This window comes from Pyrgilauda ruficollis, unplaced genomic scaffold (genome assembly GCF_017590135.1).
Source record: "Pyrgilauda ruficollis isolate IOZ18807 unplaced genomic scaffold, ASM1759013v1 scaffold137, whole genome shotgun sequence".
Taxonomy (NCBI): domain Eukaryota; kingdom Metazoa; phylum Chordata; class Aves; order Passeriformes; family Passeridae; genus Pyrgilauda; species Pyrgilauda ruficollis.
This window is the reverse complement of record NW_024512210.1, coordinates 1,167,563-1,191,818: the sequence shown is the minus strand read 5'-3', so window position 1 is coordinate 1,191,818 and position 24,256 is coordinate 1,167,563. Positions and strand designations below refer to the sequence as shown.

The following is a 24,256-nucleotide window of genomic DNA, read 5'->3' as shown; positions in this document are numbered from 1 at the left end:
CTTTCCTGTATCATCTTCCCCAACACTTGCCTATTCTGCTATTTGTCTTTTTGTCCAGTAGATAGGAACTGGTCCTGAACTAAACAAAGCTTTAAAGGTGTCAGATTAAAAGGGCTGCTATTGCTAAGGCTTAACTTCTGTGTATAGTGGGAATACAGATTCTTCCTGTCTTGTTCTATGATTCCTGTATTTAAAAACAGACAGGCTTCAGAATTACTTCTTGTGAACTAGGGTAGGAGTAAACTCATGTAAGGCTTCTTAGTAGATTATAATGAAGCAAAAAAGGCACAAATGTTTCTCCCCTTAAGTATGAAATCTTTGAATCTGCTTTTGTCAATACCAGAAGAATCTGAAAGATACATGCTATACATCCAGTGAAGGCACTTTTGACAGGTGGTAGTAGATTTAAACAGATAGTAGATAGCAGATTTAAACAGATAGTAGACAGCAGATTTAAACAGATAACAGGGGCATAGGAACTGACAGTTTCTAAGAGGATGTTTTTCTTTTGTTTACAGAGATACAGAACAAAGCCATACTGCTGTGGCTTATGCAAGTTCTCATCCAAATTGCTTACTTCTTTCAAGAATCACTTGCATCGCTACCATGAGGATGAAATGGACCAAGAGATGGTGGTTTCTTGCCCAAAATGTTCATTTTCTTCTCGGCCCAAAGTAGTGGGGGAACACATCTGGATGTTTCATTCGTTTAATAAACGAATACAGAACTATACAGTCAGCATTTTGGATGGCATGAAACAGTTTAGGAGTGACATCATAAACTTCACGTGTCTAAAATGTCAATTCACAGACACCTTGTATTACAATATGAAGAAACATGTGCTGTTGAACCATTTTGAAAACTTACTAAGTGCATATTTCGGCGAGAAATGTGATGAAAGTACACCAAATTCAGTTGAGTTCTACTGTAAAAAATGTAATGCTTCTGCAAACAGCCCAGATTCTTTAATGTACCATGTCTTGACAGCTGAAACACACAGAGACCTGGAGAACAAACTTCGATCTCTGATTTCGGAACGTATTAAGAAACCTGGGCTTGTAAAACAAATGCATATTGCTCCAAAGCCTGTCCCAGGTGTAGCAGCAGCTGCCCCAGCTGCAGGGCCTGTTGTTGTCCCAGCAGGTTCTGTGACAGCTCCAGCTTGCATCCAGGTTGCATTTCCACAGAATAGTCAAAACCAGAGCATGGTGCACACACAAGCAGTTCAGAACACAGTTGGACCAGTGACTGTCCCAAGTGCCTCTGGCAGCCTCCCAAATACCGCCTGTGCTCCTGCCGCTACATCCTCGCAGGTCGCTCTTGTGCCCAGCAATCCTCCTGTGGCTCAGAACAACCTTAGTATTCAGCCGTCACCTTCGCAGGCTGTCATTGTTTCTCATGGGCTCCGTCTTAATCATTCTGTTGGGACCATAAATAGAGCTGTGGCCCCTGCGGTTCTTCCTCTTAATCAGCCTGTCAGGCCTGGGGTTTTTCCCATTAATCAAACCATTGGGACTATAAAGAGTCTGGTTCCAGCTGGAACGCTCCCTGCTACTCAACCTGTCGGCCCTGTGAATCAACCAATTGCACCAGGAGTCCTCCCTGTGAATCAACCAGTTGCTCCAGGCATTCTGTCTGTCAGCCAGTCACTTGGGAACATGAACAGACCCATTGATCCCAGGGTCCTTCCTGTGACGCAGACAGTTGGGTCGGGTCTTCTCCAGCTTAACCAGCCTCTTGCCCCTGGGGTGGTTCCTGTCAGACAGCCTGTTGGACCTGGGTTCCTTCAGCTTAATCAACCTGTTGCCCCAGCAGTTATCCCAGTCAATCAGCCAGTTCAGCCTCCGGTTTCTCAAGGCACAGCTTTTTTGACTGCGGGCTCTATACTGAGGCAGTTGATTCCCACTGGCAAGCAGGTTAATGGGATACCTACTTTCACGCTGGCCCCTGTCTCTGTTACTTTGCCTGTACCTCCTGGTGGTGGAGTAGCAACTGTGAGGCCTCCGCAGGTGCCCATCCAGCTCGTGCAGACAGGATCAGTGGCTCAGCTGTCCCAGTCGCCAGCCAATGCTCCCTCTCCTCCTGTGGTTCTGACCTCTGACAATGTATCCTTGCAGGCCTCCCCTCCTGCTCCTGAAACAAGCCAGGCTGTCAGACAGGCCAAGCAGTGGAAGACCTGCCCTGTTTGTAATGAGCTTTTCCCCTCAAATGTCTATGAGGTGCACATGGAGGTGGCCCACAAACCAGTTGAAGTAAAAGTGGAAACCCCAGAACCTCATAAACTTGCAGCTTGCGCATCCTTTCTAAGGATGACAGAAAAGGCGATCCGGTGTTATGCTTGTAAATGTTTTCTCTGTGAGGAAGAGCTCATGAAGCATATCTTCATGCATGGCTTATCTTGCTTGTTTTGCACAGGTACTTTCTATGACTTAAAAAGCCTCGTGGAGCACAACAAAACTGCACACAATGGGAGAAAGGAGTTGCATGCAAGTTACAGCAACAGAGGAATTCAACTAGGTAACGATGCTCAGGGTGGCCTTGTGTTCCCACACTTCGATTTCAACACAGTGCTACCAGATGAAGACATGGGTGAAAGAGAAGTACATTTGGCAGTGCTTGTTGGAATATATTCAACAGTTCTTGTCCCTGTTTACATCAAAGTGAAACCTCAGACAGCACAAGTGAACAGGAGATGCACCAGAAAAATGTTCACCTGTCCCTTTTGCTTAGGCACATTTGCTGGTAGAGAAACCTATGAAAAGCATTTGAAAGAGAGGCATCATATAATGCCGACTGTGCATACGATTTTAAAGTCTCCTGCTTTCAAGTGCATCCACTGTTGTGGTGTGTACACTGGAAATATGACTCTGACAGCTATTGCTGTACATTTGCTCCGTTGTAGAAGTGCTCCCAAAGACACCAACTCGAGCCTGAAGATGCAGCTTGAGCGCACTGAGAGGAAAGAGCTGCTGTTTGTGAATGGTGAGAAGCATCTTTCTGTGGTACTGAAAAGAAAGCAATCAGATTCCTGCTTTGTTGCAGAAGACCAAAGGAATAAGGAACAGCAGCCTCTGAGCTTAAGTACTGGCATAGCTCTGTCTGCAGAGAACGAAGTAAATTCAGGGGTAGTGCCTTTTAAACGACAAAAGGTTAGGACTGAGATGAGGAAACTTCCTTCTAGTGAGGATCTCCGCTTTCTAGCAGTAGATCCTAATCAGTATGATCACAATTCATATGAGGCACAGAAACAGTTTTTGTCAGACTACTTTCACAAGAGGCCATATCCTTCTAAAAAAGAGGTGGAATTACTTTCCTTGCTGCTATATGCGTGGAAAATTGATGTTGCATCATTCTTTGGAAAAATGAGGAATACATGCTTAAAGGCAATAAAACATCACAAACCATCTGTGCTGCTGGGTTTCAGTATGTCTGAACTAAAAAACATTAAGCACAGTTTGAATTTAAAAGATGGACTATTGGATATGTAACTCAGCTTTTTGTAACAGCTAGAAGCAATCCATAATGGCATACTTAAAATTTAGCAGTTTATTATATTGTTTGTTTTAACTTGCAGACTGGCCTGTTGAAGGGTGCAGTAATACAAGAAGTATCATTCACTTGTGACTGTTATTGTGAAAGGCACACATAGCTGTGTATTTTAAAAGCTAAAACCTTCAGACTTAAACATCTGGAATTTGTTTTAGCTTTTTAACTTCCCTGGGGGTAGTGTTGTGGGGTTTGTTTTTGTTTTTTTTTTTTTTTTTTTGTGTTTTGTTTTTTAACACTTCCATTTCTTTTTCTTCCCCTCCAGACTCCTATTACATTTTTTATACCACCGTGTAAAACCCTCGTCCTTGTTAAAACCAAATTTTATTTTATTTCTCAGCAGTGTTGTCTTTTCTAAGTAATTAAATGTGTGATGTGGGTTAAAATAACAAGGTAAACTATGTGAAAAAGGTGAATTCGATTATTTGTATTTTTAAGTCCTGATATTTTTGACCTGTTTCTGGTTTATCTACTGAAGCAGTGGCCATTACATCCATTGCCCCTTCAAATTCCCAGTGCTCTGATAGCTGTGAAATACATGGCATTGTGTTTTTTTCCTTGGTCAGAATACCTGTGCCAGTTTAAATCTGGTCGTCTGTGGTTCCTGCTGAGTATTAACGTGAGGGGCTTTTGGGTGCCCATTGAAGTGTTACAGTGAACTGACTTGAAATGGTTGTGTTATCTGTTAAATAGATCTTGCTAATCAGAAGTGTTTATCCTTTTCATTTGGTGTTGAAGCCTGGTTGTTTACCTATTGTTCAAAGCAGCATTTATTTTATTTTCTTTTTCAAAAAACAAAGCTGCTTTGGAGAGTGTCAAATGGCTTTGATACATGGAGTATATGACCTCTGTGCACGTCACTTATGTGTAGAACCCCTATCCAAATATTACCCAAATTTGGTGAAAAATCTGACATTTTAAATTGCTGTTTTATGAGGTAGTAACAGAGCAGAGCCTACTCCCCAGCAAATTAGATCCCTGGCTTGAAGTCCCTTGGGTCGGAAATGGTACAAACTGAACCTGGATGAATTCGTAGCATCAAGACTTTAAACTGTTCAGTACTCGAGCCCATGATATTCATGTAGTGATTAGTTCTTTTTGGCCTGGAGAGGACATTGTATAAAACCCAAACAGACTTACCTTCAGTATGGACTAACATCTCTTGCAGATTACAGAAGAGCTGTTGGGAAGGTTCTTGAGGTGAAGCACAAACTGGTGGCCACATTGAGGCCTTGTTGTGTGCGGTCCTTTCTGGATATGCTTGTTTTCATCTGGCCTGTCAAAGAGTGCATCCAATACCAGCAGCCAGTTACATAATAAATAACCTATAAGATGCATTTGTTTTATTTCCTCCTCTTCATCCCCCTCTCCCCACCCTCCTTTCTAAGAAGAAAAAATTAAAGTTCACTTGTGCCAGTGTTAGAAGGAAAGGGTGATATGCCCAATGTTATTTCTATTTTTAAGGTAGTAAGTAGACTTTTGCCCTGTGCCCTAGGAACTTTTAAAAGCAGATACAAAATGTTTTATTGATGTTTCTGAAAGGGTGTGACATTTTTAGCAGAATTTGGTGACTTCCTGCCTGAGGGTTTATAAGCTGTTTGGAGTTATATTTTGGATAAAATCCTAATATTTTCATATTTATTGCTTCAAAGAGTTTTAATGTATATGTAACAAAAGGTTACTGCTATTTGGAAAAACCTAGTAATTTAATAGCAGTGTTAAATGAACATAAAAAATATTTATGGGATCAGTTGCACATCGCACCCCAAAAAGTGATTAAGAAACTGTGTTTTTATAGCCTCATAATAGCTCATTAAAAATTAAAAAATAAAATATACTTGGCCATAGTACACAGTTCATGAAACCTGTTCAGAGGGCCGTGAGTGAGGAAGAGGGATGCTCTCTAGAAGTTCTTAAATGTCGGCAGTACTCGCTCTTACAGCCTCTGTCCTGTGAGGCCTGTCATCTTTGGGGCAGTTCTGCTTCTGGTGAGACTCCAGGACTGGGGTTTGGCAGTGTGCATCTGGGAAAGGCTTGCCATGAATGGGGAACAATTGTAGAGAGAGCAGCGTGGCTGTGGGGAGCTGGGAAGTCATTTCGTGGTCCATCCATGCTTGGGGCACCAAGGGAACAATCCAGTCTTGCCAGAGTTTTCCTACATAGTGTCCAGTGTTGATATTAAATGCTTTATTTATTGGATTTTAATTTCATAGTTTCAAATAAACCATATTTTTAACTTTCTCTTAGGTGTGTGTGCAAATGATTGCCTATCCATCCTCTTCCCTCTTTTAATTCATTCAGAGAATTTTAGGTGAACATTTTTTTGGTTCAAAATGGCTGTTGAAAGAGACAAGAGGAAAGATGTAGAACTTGGATCTAGATGCTTCAGGTAGATCTTAGTGCATTATAGTAATTATGTATTATCTCAAATACTGGTAGCTGCATTTTTCTCTGGAGACTGATATTCCTAAATCTTGGTACTAATTTGCTATCACTAAATGCTTGTGCTCTTGTTAAGTGGGTACTGTAGAAATAAAAACCAGATGAATTTTGAAATCTGAAAGTGGTGACTGAGAACGCTGTATGGTTGTGGTTTTCAAGAAAACCGAGGAGCTTGAAAACAGCCAAGTTAAAAATCAATGGCTTTTACTAAATTGGGCTTTTTGCTGTGGGCTTCTCACAGGTGAAGTCATTTGGATAGAAAGTCAGGAAACACACTGCTGCCTTGGGCTTGGTCTCCAAATGGGTAGTTGCCTCTCTGGCACTTCTCTAAGGACAGACCCTCACACTGCTGCAATATGGGAATGGGAAAACAGTGGAGCTGCCCTCTGCAGCAGGCTTTATGATTACAAGTCATTGAAGCATGTGAAGGGAGCTCTAGTCCACTGTGAAAGAATCACAGTTGGGAAGAATGCTGGTTGGTTTGCAGGATGATGCAAATACTTGTTTCCTATGGGACTGAAAAAGTCCCAAATCTACATGTATTCTGCTTTTGAAATGCACTGGTCTGGAGAGGTGTCCGTGTTTGAGCAGTAATACTTTGTTGTGGTGCCTTGAGGTTTTTGCTTGTGAAATAGTGTGATAACTTGTTACTTGAATGTGTGTAATAGGAATGATTGTTATTTTATTGGTCATGTTTCTTCTGCATATGCTCAGGTGCTGGGAGTTAAGTGAATATTGTTTGGTAAACTGATATTTTGGAAGGGACCAATAACTAAAACACCTTTGTGGTGGGTTTTCAGTACTGTGTTCCTGTGTGGAATGCTGCCTTCCTTCATGATCACATCAAACCTTTTTTCCCTTCAGTGTTTAAAATTCAGAAAACCTCCGATGCTTATTCGGGTAGCTGATGAATATAATTTTTGGGTTTGCAATTCTCAACAAAATTATCTATAAAGGTATAATTTTACTGCAGCTGGCTGAGCCATTTTCAAACATATTTCTCAAACTTGAAAACTTGATTGTGGACACCTTTTTGTGGGAAGATGTTAAGTAGGAAACTACAGATATATGAAAAAAAAGTTGCATTCTAATAACAAGGGGCATGCTCCCTGCAAAAGACCAAAAAAAACACCCCAAAACCAAATAAAAACCAAACAACCAACCCCCCCAACCCAAAAAACCCACCCCCAACCCCAAAACTTTAAGAAAATGAAAACATTCATTGATTTTTTTAAAAGTCTGGAGACCTTTAACTCCTCTGCAATGTGAAAGGACAAATTGAATATTTATGAATGAAGGAAGACTTTGTGGTGCTGCATTTAAAGTCTTAACACCTCACTTTTAGTGCCTGCTGTCTCATTCCGTGTCTCATTCCGATATTGAGATCTGACAAGCAGCCTGAAGCTGTGACCATTTCTCTTCTTATTTGGGTACCCGATCCCAAAACATGTGTGACATTGTTCTTTTTGCTCTGCACTTGCCCATTTTAAGGCACCGAGTGCAAGGGGGTGTCTGTGGTGTGCTTACGGTGCTGCCCGGTGTGCTTGAGGAGCGTGTTGTTCCGCAGATGACCAGGAGGAAGTGGGCTGTGTGCCCACCCTTGTAAGTCCACTTCAGCTGCTGTTCATCAAGGTTTTACCTGGCACTATGTTTCAGAGCTTCACCTGGCACTATGTTTCAGAGCAGCTTGTAATAGGATGAGGGGGGGTAGAAGTTTCAAGAATCTTTGCAGGTATCATTCTTATTTTATTTTGTCTGCTTGTCCTTGAAGTGGCAGTGAGAGCAGTTCCTGTCATCCTTGAAGGCTGAGACTGGCAGGTGGGGTGTGGTTTGAGCTGCACCAAGTAAGCCAAGGATGGGACAGCTGACAGTGTGTGTGTCATTGAAAACCATCAGGCTTCAGCATTTCTGGAGAAATAGCTGATTAATTGTATTATCAGAGTCAGTGTCAATTTGGCTTATAGTCTGAACAATTCTCTCAGCCTTTCCTTGTAGAAGAGGTGCTGCATCCCTCTGATCATTTTGTTGACCCTCTGCATTCTGGAGTATGAGTTCATTTTAAGGTAGCTGTCTGGACTGATCTTATTAATTTTATTAATGCTGTGAAAGGTGCAAATCTATTAACCCATCTTGTTAATGGAGGAAAAGCTGCTAGGCAGCATTGGTGCAGAGAAGAACCAGTATTGTGCTTGAAGAACTTGGGTGTTCATGCAACAGCATCATGATCTATAAACACGCATGGATAAAGGTCAGCCAGCATAGATCCACCCAACCCACTGCAGCTCAAGGCCAGGGGCAGCCTTAGCACAAATGCAGGGTGATGTGTGACCATGTTCAGTGTGGGATCCTGCAGAGCCAGCGCTGGGTTTGGGACTCTGGCATTGAGAAGGATCGAGTGTGATTGGGGCAGGAAGCCGTTTTTGGGTTGAACTTCAGCTGAGGGGGAAGTGTGTGAGGTGGCTGTTCCAGGTACAAAGGGGCTGCCACCCACCAGTGCAGCCCAGGGCTGGGCAGTCTCTGTAGGACCCTGCCAGGTTCTGCAAAAATGTGTGTCCTGGGAGCAGACCGAAAGGCCAACTAACAAGGGTGGGACTCCTGCTGGGCCAGAGCGTGGAATGGCATTTGGAAGCTGAGAGGCAGCTCCCTGTTAAACACTGCACCAAGGAAGGCTGCTGTAGGTGAATTCCAAAACACCTCTCTGTGAGCACAGTGGCCATCCCTCCCAATCTGCTGTTTCTTTGTAAAGCCTGGGTTTTGCTGAACATGGCTTTGACCAGGTCCCTGCACAGGTGAGGAGTTTGAAGAGGACCTGGGATCCGTGGGTGCTGTGGGAGTGGGGATCGGTCTCCAGAGTCCCTGTGAGCATGAGACCAAGCTGGTGCTGCTGCACCAAAGGCATTGGGGCTGGCAGGCCCATGGAGTCTTGGACAGAGCAAAAGGTCCGTCTCACAAGTGACACTTCTGCCACTGGATTCTTCAGATGCCGTTTTTGTTCTTTAGCACATTAATTAGAAAGCTTGCTCTGGAGGCTAATAAAAGTTGTTCAATTAAGAAATAAAATGTCAAATATTTATAAAATATTTTAAAAAGAATACAGATATTAAAAAAAAATGCAGTGTTCTGAATGCTTTCATTTTGGAGAGGAGGAGGGAGCCAGAGCAACAACAGCAGCAATAAAGTCCTCTTAATCATGCAAGGCTCTTGGGGAAACAGAGCTTAGCAAGATGATATATTAATAGAAAAAAAAAAAAAAAAGGACATTTTCTCAGCACAGCTGCTTCCTACTGTTTCTGTTGCCCTAATTCACATGTTCCTCTGGGGCAGCGAGGTCAACTGCTATAGAAATACTCCAAAATCTTGGCAAAAACCTTGAAATACCCCAAAATCCTCAATTTGTGTATCTTTTCTGTCTGCTTTGGGACTAGCTGGAGGAGAAATTAGCTGACAGATTTCTGTTACTTGCATAAAACTTTTGCTTTGTACTACTCTGTGGTTGAACATTGTTAGATCTGGTTGTGTTTTTGCTGGAGTCTTTCTATCATGCTGAGAAACACAGCTTTCTCTTTGGCAAATCTGAAGCCTTAAAACCTTTAAATACAGTGACATTACTATTAGAAGATGTTTAACTGGTGGGGCCAGTTCCTCTTCCCTCACTGAGGGTGGGAGGATGTGGTTTTTTAAGGATATAGGGGGCAAAAATCTAAACAGGTAGCTTTAGACAAAGGAATTCACAAACCTTATAAGCAGACCCAGACAAGGGCAGAGGGATAAGTTGTGCTTGGAAATACTGTGTTGGTGAGAAGTCCTGAGAAGGGTGATAAACCGTGCAAAAGGGAGTTACTTGGTTTTTCCTTTTATTTTTGTTTGGTTTGTTTTGTTTGTTTGGGTTTTTGCTCCTTTCATCCATACGGCTAATTAAAAGTACGCGGTTTTCTTATTCTGCTTTGTATAAAGCAGAATATTTTAATTTTCTTACTCTGCTTTGTATAATAAGTCAGCTGCAAGGGAGAAGCAGAGCATTGGTGTCAGGCATCCACTCAAGGCTCAGCCCAGATTTACCTCCTTTTTCTTTTCTATGGGAGATAATATACATTGTGCCAGGGTGGTCACACATCAAGCAAACCAATGTGGCTCTAATTGGAGAGCAGGGCACTGTGCCCTGATGGACATTGTTGGGGACAGGATGGTCATGTGCTGAGCTGGGGCTGGGTCCACTTCTTGTTCTGGACTCCTCACTGGTTTTCCCAGGCCTCCCGTTGTGGTGGCCCCCAATGCTAGCTTTAAAATGGTGCTGACATCTGCTGGTTGTTGTTCAGATATTAATGCAATCATTTGCTTTTCCCTCCTCTTCTGAATTAAGACAGTGCTGAATTTACTGTTACTTATTATAATTTCAGATCCGCATGAGAATTCTTTGAACAAGCAGGGTTTTCTTAAAAGCAAATCTTCAAAATATTCACTTCTTTGTTAACAAGAACTGAAACCTTGAGTGTGTTTGTGTGCCTGTGTCTGATTCACCCCTCAAGAACCCCGTTAAATGAACTCTTTGGATTGCTAGTGACAAATATTATGGTTGTGGATTTGACTCATTTCCATGCCAACAATTTAATACATCCATACATGTCCTTGATGTCAGCCTCAGATATGCTTCTCAACTGGAAAATTACATTCTTGGGGCAACCCTAAGTAGGTTTTGGTCGGTATCTGCAGGAGGAAATAAATTTACATAAAGCAAGAGAGACTTAAGCCTGTGCAGATTTGATCTTGAGACTGAAGTGGCACAGAAAATAGAACTGAAGTTCTATTAGGAAACTGGAAAGTGTTTAAAGCTAACACTTTCCTGTAACACAGGAAAGTGTTAGCTTTAAACAAAAACAATGGAAAAATAAAAATCTCAAGGCGGCTGCATTCCTTCTAAATCAAAAGCAGTTGAAATGTAATTCCCCATGTGCTGTGATGCCACCTATGGGATTTCTGTGGGGAACACAACCCTGGCCACAGCATTTAGATTTTTAATCTTCAGGGTTGAAGGTTTATTTTAAAACCACAAGAGCATGATGTCCTCCTGAGTCTGTCAAAACAAATGTTTCCCACTCTGTAGTTAGCTATTTCTGTATTGAATTTCAGGAAAGTTGAATTCCTTCTCAGAAACTTTGGTGCATTGCTGTCAGCAATTACAGACCTGAGCCCAACACCTCATATACTTCCTGTCCGCAGAGGCAATGCTAAAATGCTTCGTGCATACTAGATCTGCCTTGTAAAAAAACCATCAGAGTAATACAATCTATGAAAAATCTTGTGAGTTTCTGCAGACATCACAGCAGTGATTTTGAACCTGTGAAATTCATATGTGTTTTGGAGAGCAGAGGATTTCTGTGTTAAAAGATTAGCATTTGGGAGCCATAATTAAATGCAAACTTCAAAAAATAGATCTGTAATACTAGTCCTAAACTCCAGACATGTGATCTGAATGTTAAACATTCAAAGTAGAAGCATCTGGGTTATGGCTGTGAGTCTTTTACTAACCTGTATATTTTGGGCAAGACCTTTCATTCCACAACAGAGAAAAGTCTGTAATATATGAGCAAAGATACGTACTCTTCAAGAATAAGTAGTAATGGAATGCATTTTCAACTCACTTGATTCTTTCCAGACACAGAACTGTTGTCACTAAATTGTGGGTTGAATTGGCCAAGTGAAGCACAGAGTGTCATTCAAGCCAGGAGGCTGATGGATGTTGAGTAACCACTTTTATCTTGATTGGGAAGGACTGGACAAATTCAACCCTCTTGCTCAGTGAGTGCTGTTTTTTTCCAAGTACCTGCCTGGTGGATGCAGCCCAATGCTGTGGGATGGCTGCAGGTGGGTTGGATGCACAAAGGAAAAAATTTCAAAATTATTTCATATTTATTATGAGTAGATGCAAGAAGATTTTTTTTTCTCAGTGAGAACAAGCAGGCATTGAAATAATTTCTCCAGGGCAGAAAGTTGTGGATTCCCCAACACTGGACACTTTTAAGGTTGAGCTGGACTGGGTTCTGGGCCATCTTTACACTGTGCTTTTGCCAAGTAAGGTTGGACCAGATGGTGCCTGAGATTTCTTCCAGCCTGGTATTCTGTGATTATGTGTTGGAATGCAATGGAACTGTTGATCTAGAATTAACTTGCAGAGAGAAAATACCTCATGGAATTCAAATCCAAACACTGGAAATGACCACATTTTAAAAATGCAAGGTAAGCAAGGAGACCAGCAAAGTGGTTAGCATGTATGGTGGTGCTTTTCAGCTACTCAGAGCTTTATTTCAGAATCAGAGCATTGTTGATGTGGGAAGAAGCAGAACCACCTAGAGCCCAGGGCCATGTCCCATCATGTGTTGACTATCTTCAAGGATGGAAAATACCTTTGTCCTCTCTGGGCAACCTGTGCCAAGCACTGTTTTAACCAATTAGTAAAAGTGATGTTCAGGTGAAGTTTGAGGTTTCTCATTTGTGTCCACTGCCTCTTGTCCTGCCAGCAGGGTCTGCCGTTCCTAACACTTCTAGATAATGAATGAGGTCTTGGAAAATGGCATCTGCCAATAATAAAGTAGTGAAAAGTCTGCTGCAGCAGGCAGTAAAAATGTATCGAAGATCAGCAGCAGCTGCACAGCCATTTACTATGAATAAATGTTTCTGCTGTGTTCTGGTAGGAAGCTTCTCTGCTGTTAAAAATCAGGGCATCAAAGGATGGCACAGTTGCTACATCCATACTGCCAATGTCTTTTTCTTCACCTGGAGCACTTCATGGCTGACGGACGGCACTGCTGTACACAGGAAACTTGGGTGAACTATTCAGTATGGGAAACTTGGGACTGAGAACAACGACTGAAAATTTTTTTTATTACAGAGTGTGTGGTGCAGTGATGTTAACAGTGATGTGCTTATAATTGTGTGTGTTTGTTATTTATTTACTCGTTCAGTGTAAGTGTGAGTGTGCTGCTTCTGAGTACGTAACAGAAAATGAACACAAGGTGTGATGGATCATGGGTCAAGAATCACAGCAAGAAGGGCCACAGTAATGGTTAACAGTCTGTGTTTCTTCTGTAGTGCACACGCCCTTGATGCAGCAACAATGATGTGAAAAGTTCAAAGAGCATTTCCAAGGCTCTGGCTCTTGCTCACACCCATGTTTGCTTCTGAAGTTTTTTAAACAGTTGCCAAGAGAAACTTCTCCACATGAACATAACAGATGCTGTTACCGGATTGTAATCAAGCCTTTGCATATTTTTGAGTGTGCTTAAACTTGACTAAAAAACCTCTCAGAATAATGAAATGCATCTCAGTTCCACACATCACTGTTGTTACAATCTCGACTGTGGGTAACTCAGCTCTCCTCCACAGGCCACCACTTCAGTTGCTCTGTTCCTAAGCTGTGGTAACTGACCAGCACTGCCTGGCTGTGCCATATCCCAGAGCAGGGTGGGAAGTCTGTGTTGAGGTTGTTTGTGATGGTACATTCTTACTGCATCACATCTGGATGCAAATAATAGTTTCCATCTCTCTTTTCTTTTAGTCTCTATGATGAGCATTCTGTTACATGGTTTCATTCCTCTGACTCTGCCTGTACAGTTTCTCCTGTTGAAGCCTAAAGCCAGAAGGGCAAATAAGATAGATTTAATTTTTTCTACTTTAGAAATGTGTATTTGCATTTTTCACATCTCCTTTGACTCATCTGGGCCTTGAGTGAGGTCTTAAAGCTGTGGTGCAGGGACACAGTAAATCCTGCACTATGGATATGAGCAGAAAGCACTGCAGCCACGAGATGCTGATCCAGAGTTTACATTGCCACTTCAAGCCTGTTAAAGAAGCAAAATGCACGACCTGCCATGTTCATCACATGCACAGGGAATGTGTGTGTGTGACAGCATTTGTTTTCCAGCATGGAAGTTGGACAGGCTGCTTGTTGTATCGTGGTTTCTGGCTCAGGCGTGTCCCTGCTTCTGATCTGGATGAAGCTGGTGGTGCCCACAGCCACTGATAATGACAACACAGCCACAGCCTTGCTGACAGCAGCTCAGTTGCTGCATGGAGTTAATGGCTGCAAATACTTAAACTTACTTTGTTATGCCAGAGGCCCCGAATGTGATGCAGTGGTTGGGGCCCGATGGCTGCTCCTGACCGATGCCAGCAATTCCACTTGGAAGCTGCTCTTACTGCTCTGAGCAGGAAGGACCAGAGTGCAAACATCAGAGGAAAATGAACTGCTGCAGATGGATGCACTTGAGAATGAAACCATCCAAAGTTATCTTATAGCCAGACAACATGGTGTATCAATTAGGTAATAAGTCAGTGTGATCCTGCATCTTTTGATTGCCATTTGTACTTGAAATTCAAACTTAAAAGTATTAACCCCTCATTTTTTGGTTCTTTACCAAAATAAATTGCTAAATTCTCTACAATGGCCAAATGTGCTCTTCCTGAAGAGGCTGATATGGAACCTGATACAGAGCACTGTGATATAAATATATTTATATGCATATATATATGTATATTTGTGTGTATACGAGCATATATGTGCATATGAATATATCTTTACTGAATGTTGATCCTGCTGCTGCAGATTAAAAGATGGCTAAAACGTAAATTTATACACCAAGCAGTAGTAACAACCCATCCACTTCTTCCACTACCAGCGAACAGTGCAGAACACCAAGCTGAAGAGCAGGCTTTAATTTGAAACCTGCCACATTAGCACTGGTGAGAACTTCTGTTCTGCTGTATATCATAACCTGCTGATTTAGCTGAATAATTTAGCCGCTAGGACTATTCAGCAGTGCTGCAGAGGAATGCTGGCTTAGAGGTGGAGTCAGAACTGGATAAAACAGATTGAAGACCTGTGTATATATTGCAGCTCATGCTGAGAACCGAGCACAAAGAGGCAAATTGAGAAACCTTGCCAAGCACAACAGAAGGCATTTGCAAAAAACACAGGGGTGGCTCTATACAGCAAGAAGCTATGGAATTATGAAGGCGTGTCAGAATTACAGAGGCATCAACACCCTTTGGCTCAGGTTACTCTCCTTACTGGACCTGACCAAATGAAGCAGAATCCAGCTTTGAGGAAGGCAAATCAGAAGATACTCTGGGGGGGAAAATAGATTTATTCAGTTTTAAGAAAGGACAGAGATCTAATTAACTCTGTTAACTCTGATAATTTGTTAATGCAAGTTTGAAAGTCATTTATACGTTCACAGATCTGTTATATGTATACAGCTATACATGTAATTGTTCTCATATGTATGATAATCTAATGAAAAATTTAAGGTTAATAAGCTTTCTTTATGTAAGTAATGGTGGGGTTACTGCACTATTTCAGGAACTATTGCATCTTCAGGGAAGGCTGTCCTTTATTTTTTATTTTCCTTTATGTCCTAGGAACTAAAAGGCAAAAAAAAAAAAACCAAAAAAAACCAAACCTTTTACAAGAGCTTTTACTTAGATATTTCACTGTTGCCTCAGAAGATCATCTGGTCAAACCTTTTGGTTCATTTAGCACCATGTCCAGTTGTATCTTGAAAACTTCCAGCTGGGGGGACTCCAGCTGGGGGGACTCCACCATGTCCCTGGAGAGTTTATTCCAGGGATTTGTTGTTATCACTGTAGAAAAAGGTCTTAACATTGAGATGAAATGCTCCCAGGTTTTTTCCATTAAGGAGTGCATGTACAAAGTCCATTAAAATTAAGAAAGGTTTTAGGCAATTGATGTTCAAAGAACTTGCAGGAGGTTGCAATCAGGTCTTGCACAACCCTGGCAGAGAAATCTTTTTTCCCCTGATTGTTACTTTTTGGGATTTACTTGACTGTAGGGTCACCTTCCAGTCCAGACTTCAAATATGAAACACTTAGGCCACAGTCTCACAGAGCATTCATGTATTTGCTCATGTAAATGCTCCCAGGACTTCCTAAGACTAGAGACGGTGGGGAAAATTTTTGAAATATCCTTTGTTATGTGTAAAAGGAAGAGCTGGAGAAGTGTCACGAACTCAGTAGAGATGTATAAATAGCATTTAACATTTGAACAGAGACACACGTGCAAATCTCCAAGTGATGACAGTGGGTAAAGCATCATAAAAGCAGAGCAAGGGAGAGGAGTGGGGCTGTGAGGTGACACTGCAGTTCCAGGTGTGATTTTGTGCCTGCTCACAACTGACTGTTCCTCACCTCCAAAATTCAGATGCCAGCTCCTGCTGGACTCAGAACTCGGCCAGAAATCTCTTGCTTTTACTTGCTCTGGTATTTGTCCCTGTGGCCAATCCTCTCCTGAGGGTGTACAAAGTGGCACCTCTGGCATCTCTGCTTCCTGCTGGGAGAGCCAAACTAAGCCAGCTACAAGAGGACAGTGACATCTCTTTGGAGCCAGTTATTGCCATTGCTGGTTTTCAGCAGAGGAACAAATAATGTTTTCTAAGTGTTTCATCTGGGTCCTGTTATAAAAGCAACAGGCTTGTGCTGCTTTGAAGTGCCCTTGTGCTGTCTCCATTCCTTTTAAGTGAACCCAGATTTCCACACAGATGGGGACAGAAGATCATTAGCACCTTTATGGAAAACTCCTCTGAAACCTGCATCAGATTTGTCCCCCCTCAGGTTCAAATTTCCTAAGCTGTAATTAAGACTGGACTTGGTTTCTTCTATTTTTTATCCCAGTTCAACTGAATTCAAAACCCATGAGTAAACAGTTTCTTCATTCTTTTGAGGTAGTCCAAGGTCTTGAGAAAACCTAGGAAATACTTAAGTGCTTTTGTTCATCCAGAAAAAAGAGCACAAACCCTGTACAGTCTGAATGCTGGACTTCTGCTTCAGAATTTAGGATTCTATGAAACCTCATTGGTTCTGTACATATTTAACCTCGCAAAAGCTTCACTCTTTTCTAGCAAGCAATGGACAGGGACATATAAATTACAGAATCACAGTCTCTGGGCTTAAATTCTGCTTCTCCTAGATTCATCACACAAATTAAGGCAACTTTCTTTTTTGTTATAATTTCTCATCAAAGAAAATTTTCACAGACATATAAAATGAAGTTCACTGTCTATTCTATTCCACCAAAAGTGTGCTTTTAAAGCTCTTTACTAAGTTTTCCAGTGCAGTGCATATAAATATATATATGTATATATATGTACATAAACACAGATGTATGTGTGTGTATATATAATTTTTTTTCTTAAGACATTTATGATTCCTTTGTTAGTAAGCATCATATTTACTTCAGCTAAATGCTAGTCAAACTAAGAAACTACATATTGAAGAGATATTTGCTAATGATTTGGAAAAAACAAACAATCTGAATTGTTTGAAGTTTCTGGGGCTATCATCTGAGCCATTTCAGTTGAAAAAGCTTTTCAAAAATGCATCCATTCTATTTCTGTGTCCAAATCTAAAGAATACACATAACAAATTTCAGAAACAGATGGATTATCAACATACTCAAGTTTTTTGTTTCAAGACTTGGATGATTATGTGCATGAGTCTTCCTCAAGGTATTTGGCAACACTTCTGATCCAAAATACCTTAAGGTATTTTGGAACACTTTCACCCTTGAGACCCTCTTGATATCTATTTGGGAACATTATCTGTGTGAGTCATGCATGTATGTAAGTGCAGTTAGTTTTAAGTGCTTATTTTGAGAGAGAAAGGAAAATATATGCAGTGTTGCTGAATCCATAAAATTACACACATTCTACACAAGGACACAAGACACAAGTGTTTATTAAAATAAAAAGCTTTAATGCTTTTGCATTTAAAAGATTCAGCAGAAAATAATTGCTACAAACATACTACAACATACATGTTCAAAAAAGTTTTCAGTGCTTTCTTTCAAAGTTCAGCATTTTGGCAAAAATAAGTTTTTCTGTATATACTTCAAAACTTGGCTATCATAATACTGATATAAAATACTTCATGTAGAGTAAAGTCAGGTGCATAAAATATAATAAGTAATAAAACATACTGTTTGTATAAACATTTGAAGTATAAATTTCATTAGATAACATGCAAATACTGCAATATTTTAAATGGCACTTAAATATAGATACTGAGATTCTTTATATTTTGCATCCAATATGAGATTCTGAAATGTACAAAACTATAAAAAGAACACATCTCTTCACTGAAGTCAGGTACTAGCATAGAGCTTGATTGTCATTTTACAAGCAGTGAGCCAAAAGTCCTGCAAGTCTTCACTAGTCCAAGGAAAGATGTCTACTGAAATAGGCCCAGTGCTAGTTAGTTTTCTTCATAATAAAATATGAAAGCATATTTACATGAGAATAAACTCTTAAATTTTTGGTAAGGTAATTAAGTAGCAGCAATCTGTTTCTTCCAAAAACGATGTTTAAAATAGGTGCATGCTTTCTTTGTCACTGATATGCATCTGAATAATATAAAATTAGCATTCTTCAGTAAACTCAAAACACTGTTTAGTTCACGGCTGAAAAAACCCCATAAGATCCCTTCTCCTCAAAATCATAAATCCATAATGTCAGAACCTTCCAGAGCATATTTATGTTTTCAAGATCCATGGAAAACAATCTGATTGTGCTGAAACAGTCATCTGACTAGTTATGAATAAGAGAATAATCTTTTCACATTATTCAAATACTTTTAGTCCTTCATTGAAAAATGTAAGTTCAAATCTTGCACGTTTTTTGTTTTCTGGTTCAGTGATCAACAACTCCAAATGTCCTTCACAACACAAATGCCACAATGCTCGTGCACATTTCCCAAGCAGTTATATGCAGTATCTCAATGCTGATGACAAGGTGAATAGAAGGCTTATGAACAGGGAGTGCAGAGCAGGCACCACTTGAGCAGAAGAAGAAGAAATGCTAAATGAAACTTGTACTTGAGATGCAATTAGAGCTGACAGTGGCACGTGTGATGCTAATGTTGGGCTGTCCGAATTGATCAGAGACTCGATCTTTTCTGCCTCTTTATTGCAGGCTTCAATCTAGAGGGAAAAAAAAAGTTATTATTTCTCTTCTTACCATGTAAAAAATGCAAAAATATTGCCATCAGCACATAAGATTATATAATTTTGGGGAGTACTTGGAAAACAGATCAGAGGTCTCATCATAGACTTTGGTACTAAGAAAACTCCAGAAGCCTTGAGCAGTAGAAAAGGGAAAGGAAGGAAGCGATATACAAGTTAGTGTGGGGTGATACATTTTGAATGTTGATGCAAAAAAGCCCACAGTGAATTATCACTAAAGAAAGTTCCTCTAAATCTGAGGACTTCCTTCCTGATTGACCAACGTACTTCCTTGAAGTCTGCAATGGTGGAAAAACCCAATTTTCTCCTTCCTGGGATTTTTCTTCCAAATGAGAGATAACTGATTTTGTTTATGGGAAAGGGAGAAAAGAATGGAAGTAACAGAACCTGGGAAATCACAGGTTTCCACTCCCCCACTGACGATGATATTGATGATGATATTAATGAATTTCTGTTAAGAAATTAATTTTTTCCACTTATTTTCTACTGCACCTTAGAACGGAATTTAGTAATAAGTCTCTTTAAAAGCATTGGAAGCTGCCTCTGGTGAAGTTTAAACTTGACAAGCTTAATGTCTGGAGGTCCAAAGCTTTGAAAGTTGAGGAGTGTCTAGCTCAGCAATTTGTGCCACCAATGAGGTAAGCAGGGGTGGCCTCTGATTTTGGAGTCCTCCTCCCCCCAGGAATCTAACAGCACCTGCTGCAGATGGAGTAAGAGCTGACCAGGCTGGCAAGACTTTCCTTCCTAATTCCTGGTAACATTATGGGCTATTTCTGCTAGAGAAGGAGACAGAAGTTGGAGTTGAGTTGGACATAACAGGGCATGAGCAATCAAATGACACACAACGTATCTGCCTGAGAAACAAGCACCATCCTACACGTACAAAAGTGAAGCAAATTAATGCTGGGTATATAAAATAATAACATCATTTACCTGCAATGGTTTGGGATTCTGATCCACAGGAATGATGAGAATCACAATTTCAGATTCTATGCTTAAGTATCCAAACACATCACACTGTGGCACTGACACATGCAGGCGGATTTTTTCAAGTATGTCAAGTACTGTTATCGGCTTTTTATCTGTTACCTGGAGGAAAACAAAGAACTCTGTGGATGATGTGATATTATGGAAAATTCTCCTCCTCAGTTTTATAACATTATGTCATGCCAGAAAATGTGTTTCAGCCATTAAACTACTCAGTTCCAAACTCTACTCTAAATGCTAGCAAAAGACCTAAAGGATTCAATGCTTCTAAACATCATTCTAAGAAATGAGTCACTGATCCTAAAAAAACCTGAAAACCAACCCCTACAAAATGAAAAAAAAAAAATTGAAGGAAAGAAAGAAAGAGGAAAAATACTTACTTCTTATATTAAGTGTGGTTTTGATATGTGTTGTTGTCCACTTTCATAGTTAGTGTGTCTATCTATCACATACCTCAAAATAATGTAACTGGTTATTTGTTACAGTGGTTTTTTTGCTCCCACACTGGAAAACAAGAGGCAGAGCAGCCCTAGATTTATAGAACTCTGTAGTATTTGAAGCAGTTTTTTCTCACATGAACCAGCTGTCTGAACTAAAAGAGGCAGACATTACAATCCAGGTATTAGGGTGCTTAGTAGGTGAGGGTGGTTATCACCAACTACTTGAACAAGACCAATACATTTCTTTAACTAGAAAGTCTTCTCCTAACAGAAACTAAAAATTCTTCAGGGTCACATGTTGTAATGTATGAACTGAGAAGCTGCAGTAGCCACTGTGTCCCTTGTACCATTACAGATGACAACTGGACAACACTCCAGGATGCAGTCATGACACAACAGATACTGTTATTCAGCAAAACTGGTCAACACACATACACAGCACCTACAAACACAAAATCTCTGACAGGAAAGCAGTAGAATCATAGAGGCTGTTCCCATATAATTTGTCTGCATTATTACAAGTCAAAAACTGCAAATTGCAGTATTACAAACTATGAACCTGAGTCTGCTTGTTTGTGCCTACTCTAATTCTGTTTTGCTTTGCATTGTAATTCAATTTATGACTCATATAAATAAATAAAGGAAAGTATAAGCAGTACAAGGAAAAAAAAAACCCAACAATCACAAATAACAACTAAAAAATAATGGTTTTTATAACATGTTAACCTTTCAAGAGGAAGTGTACTGTAACTTGACCTTTCATATACCATTTAACATTAGGCATGACTGAACTGTTTACCCTTGCAAAATTATCCAGCTTTTCTTTGTCATATAAGATTCTCAGCATTCCAGCACACAGTGGACAGCAGGCTCCTGTGTGAATTAAAGAAATCTCAGTAATAAAAACAGTAGTCTTTTCACTTTTAAGTAAGCAAGAGTCAAAATTTGAATATTAACTAAGCATGAAAATAGCAAAATTACCAAAGCAAAGTAAATGTTTCAATTTGACAGCAGAATTGCACATTTCTAATATTTTTTTAGTATTGAAAATATTTATAATGCAAAATCTGTCACCTTTCAACACACTTTTGCTTCTATCAGCATGAAACAACAAGATGAATTTTCATTCTTTTTAAGATCCTTCATTACTGTAAGCTAAAAACTGGAGGCACTGTGTGTACCACAAGATTTTGTATGGATGCATGCATATCACCTACAAAAATGATGGATTTCAAGAGCTGATATAGCTAGGACATGACAGAAGTTTTATGCACATTGCAAGCATTAATTTCTGCAGTTACACCATGTTGGAGAGTAAAACCTTTAAACAACAAGGGAGAAAAAGTTCTTGTCTGACAGACTTATTTCTCCTACTGTTTTTCCTTATCATGTCAGAAACCAAAGGGATAATATTTCAACTTTCTATCCATGGCTGTGTATTAAATCCACTCACCACCTTACATGTAATTCACATTCACAGAGTGACATTTACAGTACTAAATGTTACAGTACTAAATGTTATTACAAAGCATGAAGACCTTTTTCAAAGGGGGTGAGAAAGGAGAAAAATAAATAAAACTTTCATTTTAAGAACAGAGCTTTTCTTGCTCTGTGTATTACCTGTGATTAGTTGTTGTTTCATAAAGGAAGCACTTGTGGAAACAATAAAAAACTGGTTCAAACCAGCACACTGCAAAACTATTTTTGCTGTCTTCCACAGTACTGTGAATACATATGGTATTTTACCCTGTCTCCTAACTAAATACCATCTTTGCCCTTCTGGGAACCCGATGCTGATGACAGCTCAGCATTCCAATGTGGTATCTGTGCTGCCACTTCCGAAAAATTACTCACCAGATTCCTAAAAGCATTGTACCCTGGACACCACAGAGCTCATTTGTTTCTCCCAAACTCATCCCAGCTGCCAGTCTCTAAGAGACTGCAGGAGCATCCTCCTAAAGCCAATGCCTTTCCAATTCAGGTTTACTTATCTGAGTCCTGATACTGGCTGGTTCTAGCCCTAAGCAGAGGCATTGCTTTACGCTTTCTGTTCATACAACCTGTTAAAGCCTGCGTTTTATTCCAAGCATCACCCTCTTTATCCCCAGAGCCCGGAGAACTCTCCCCTCTCTGCTGTGCCCGGCCCACCTGGCGCAAGGACGGGTTTGCAGCCGGTGGCAGAGAGCTGGGGACACCTGACGAAGGCGCACTCGGAGTGGAAGCCGTAGTCGGAGAGCGCGCCCACGGCCTGGCAGCGCCCCTGGTAGTCCACGGCCACGCGGTCGGCGTAGGCGGCGCAGACGCTGCCGTAGGTCTCCCCGTTGTGCCCGCACACGGGCTCCAGCGACCTGCAGAAGGGCTGGAACACACAGCAACGCCTGCAGCGCCAGCTCGGCCCTGCTGCACAAACTGCTCGGTAGCTTCAACACAAGGAAAGGCAAAGGGAATGGGGATTCACTGCTACTATTGTCAAACCTTTGTAAAGGTAGGAAATCCAGAGGAAACAACCTGCCAGTTTATGAATGGACCATAAATGAAAAGGGTAAGTACTACAATAAGGTGACAGAGTCTGAGAAATGCACAATATTTCAGAAACTAAGAACTTTTGTTCTGTGCAATGCTTAAATAAAATGACCATATTTATATTAACTTATTAAATCAATTCAAATAATTATAATTTCACTATACCTTAAAATATTCTATTAATAAAAATAATTTTTAAACAACTCTTTAGTAATTTATCAATTCATCTTAGTGTGGTTTTGTGTGCTTAAAATTTAGTGTGCATGTACATGTGTTTCTAACAAGCTGTTATATGTTTTTATGTGTAATTTATTTACCTATATTACTTATATTTGTGTATGTGTTATTGTAAGGTGACACAACCACCTTGTCTAACACCACCATAGAGAATGGTGGGATGCAAAAACAAAACCTAATTTTAATCCTTCTCAAGGCTTAATGTGAAGACTAATTGAATGCAGACTAACTAGAAAGTTATTACAGACTGCCTAGGATGTAAATAGATCCTGAGCAATGAACTTAGTAAACCTGAGGCACAATCACACAAAAAGCTAAAGACTTTGTATGACTGAGCATTGTTATATATTTCAACAAGTTAAAATTGGTAAGAAGTAGCATTTAAGTAACCAAGGAATTGCACTAATTACTGTAAACACACCGTAGCGTGCAAGCTTTAATAGTATATACAGGAAGATATAAATATCATGAGTATTACCCCCAAGAAAGCATAAGTAGAGCTTTTGATTGGCTTTGAGATAACTGTTAACTAAAGCAGAGAAACACTTGACAAAATTCTGAAGATTGTGAGATTATTTTTATACTAGTTAAAAATAAGAGTTTAGATTACTACTTTTTATTAGAACATTTTATAAGCTATAAACCCCAAAAAGACTACTTAAACAAGACCCAAAAAACCAAACAATATTTAGAAAAACAAAAATAAAAATAGTTAAGTTGAACACCAAGGAACAAAGAAGATTTGATAATTATTGCCAGAACCACTTCCTACCTGGCATGGTCCTCGGTATGCCAAACTTTTTCCTTTTTGGTACAAAGTACACAAGTTAGTGTATTCCACGTTGTCTGTGTCACAAACAGGATCCCGTGTCTGGTCACAATTTAACTGCCTTGGTACACATTCATGCTGGCTGCATTCAAACTTCTCAAAACTGGTCAAGCAAACTTGTTTCTTTGGTATGCACCTGTGGAAAGTCATAATAATTTCATGTCATGTCATGGGATTATTGTGTTTTTAAGTCTCAAAAATTGAGAGAAAATATTTTCAGTGAAA

General features: G+C 40.2%; 2 protein-coding genes across 2 annotated transcripts in view; one reads left to right on the top strand and one right to left on the bottom strand.

The window, feature by feature from the left end:
• Positions 1-67: 67 nt before the first annotated feature.
• On the top strand, positions 68-3,760 carry ADNP2 (ADNP homeobox 2). Its single transcript, XM_041459516.1, has one exon. It carries the CDS (start codon positions 498-500, stop codon positions 3,486-3,488), a length of 2,991 nt encoding a protein of 996 aa, XP_041315450.1. The 5' UTR covers positions 68-497; the 3' UTR covers positions 3,489-3,760.
• Positions 3,761-17,730: 13,970 nt separating this feature from the next.
• RECK (reversion inducing cysteine rich protein with kazal motifs) overlaps positions 17,731-24,256 on the bottom strand; it is a 48,125-nt gene continuing 41,599 nt past the window's right edge. Inside the window, exons 17-21 of the mRNA XM_041459518.1 lie at positions 23,975-24,167; positions 22,591-22,801; positions 21,242-21,315; positions 19,949-20,104; positions 17,731-18,973 (exon numbers count right to left, since the gene is read on the bottom strand). Coding sequence (XP_041315452.1) covers positions 18,755-18,973; positions 19,949-20,104; positions 21,242-21,315; positions 22,591-22,801; positions 23,975-24,167 — 853 coding nt within the window. The 3' untranslated portion in view covers positions 17,731-18,754. The remainder of the gene's footprint in view (positions 18,974-19,948; positions 20,105-21,241; positions 21,316-22,590; positions 22,802-23,974; positions 24,168-24,256) is intronic.

Excerpts from the sequence above, each read along its gene's own strand:
- ADNP2 (XM_041459516.1), top strand. The coding sequence starts at position 498 with ATGTTTTTCTTTTGTTTACAGAGATACAGAACAAAGCCATACTGCTGT.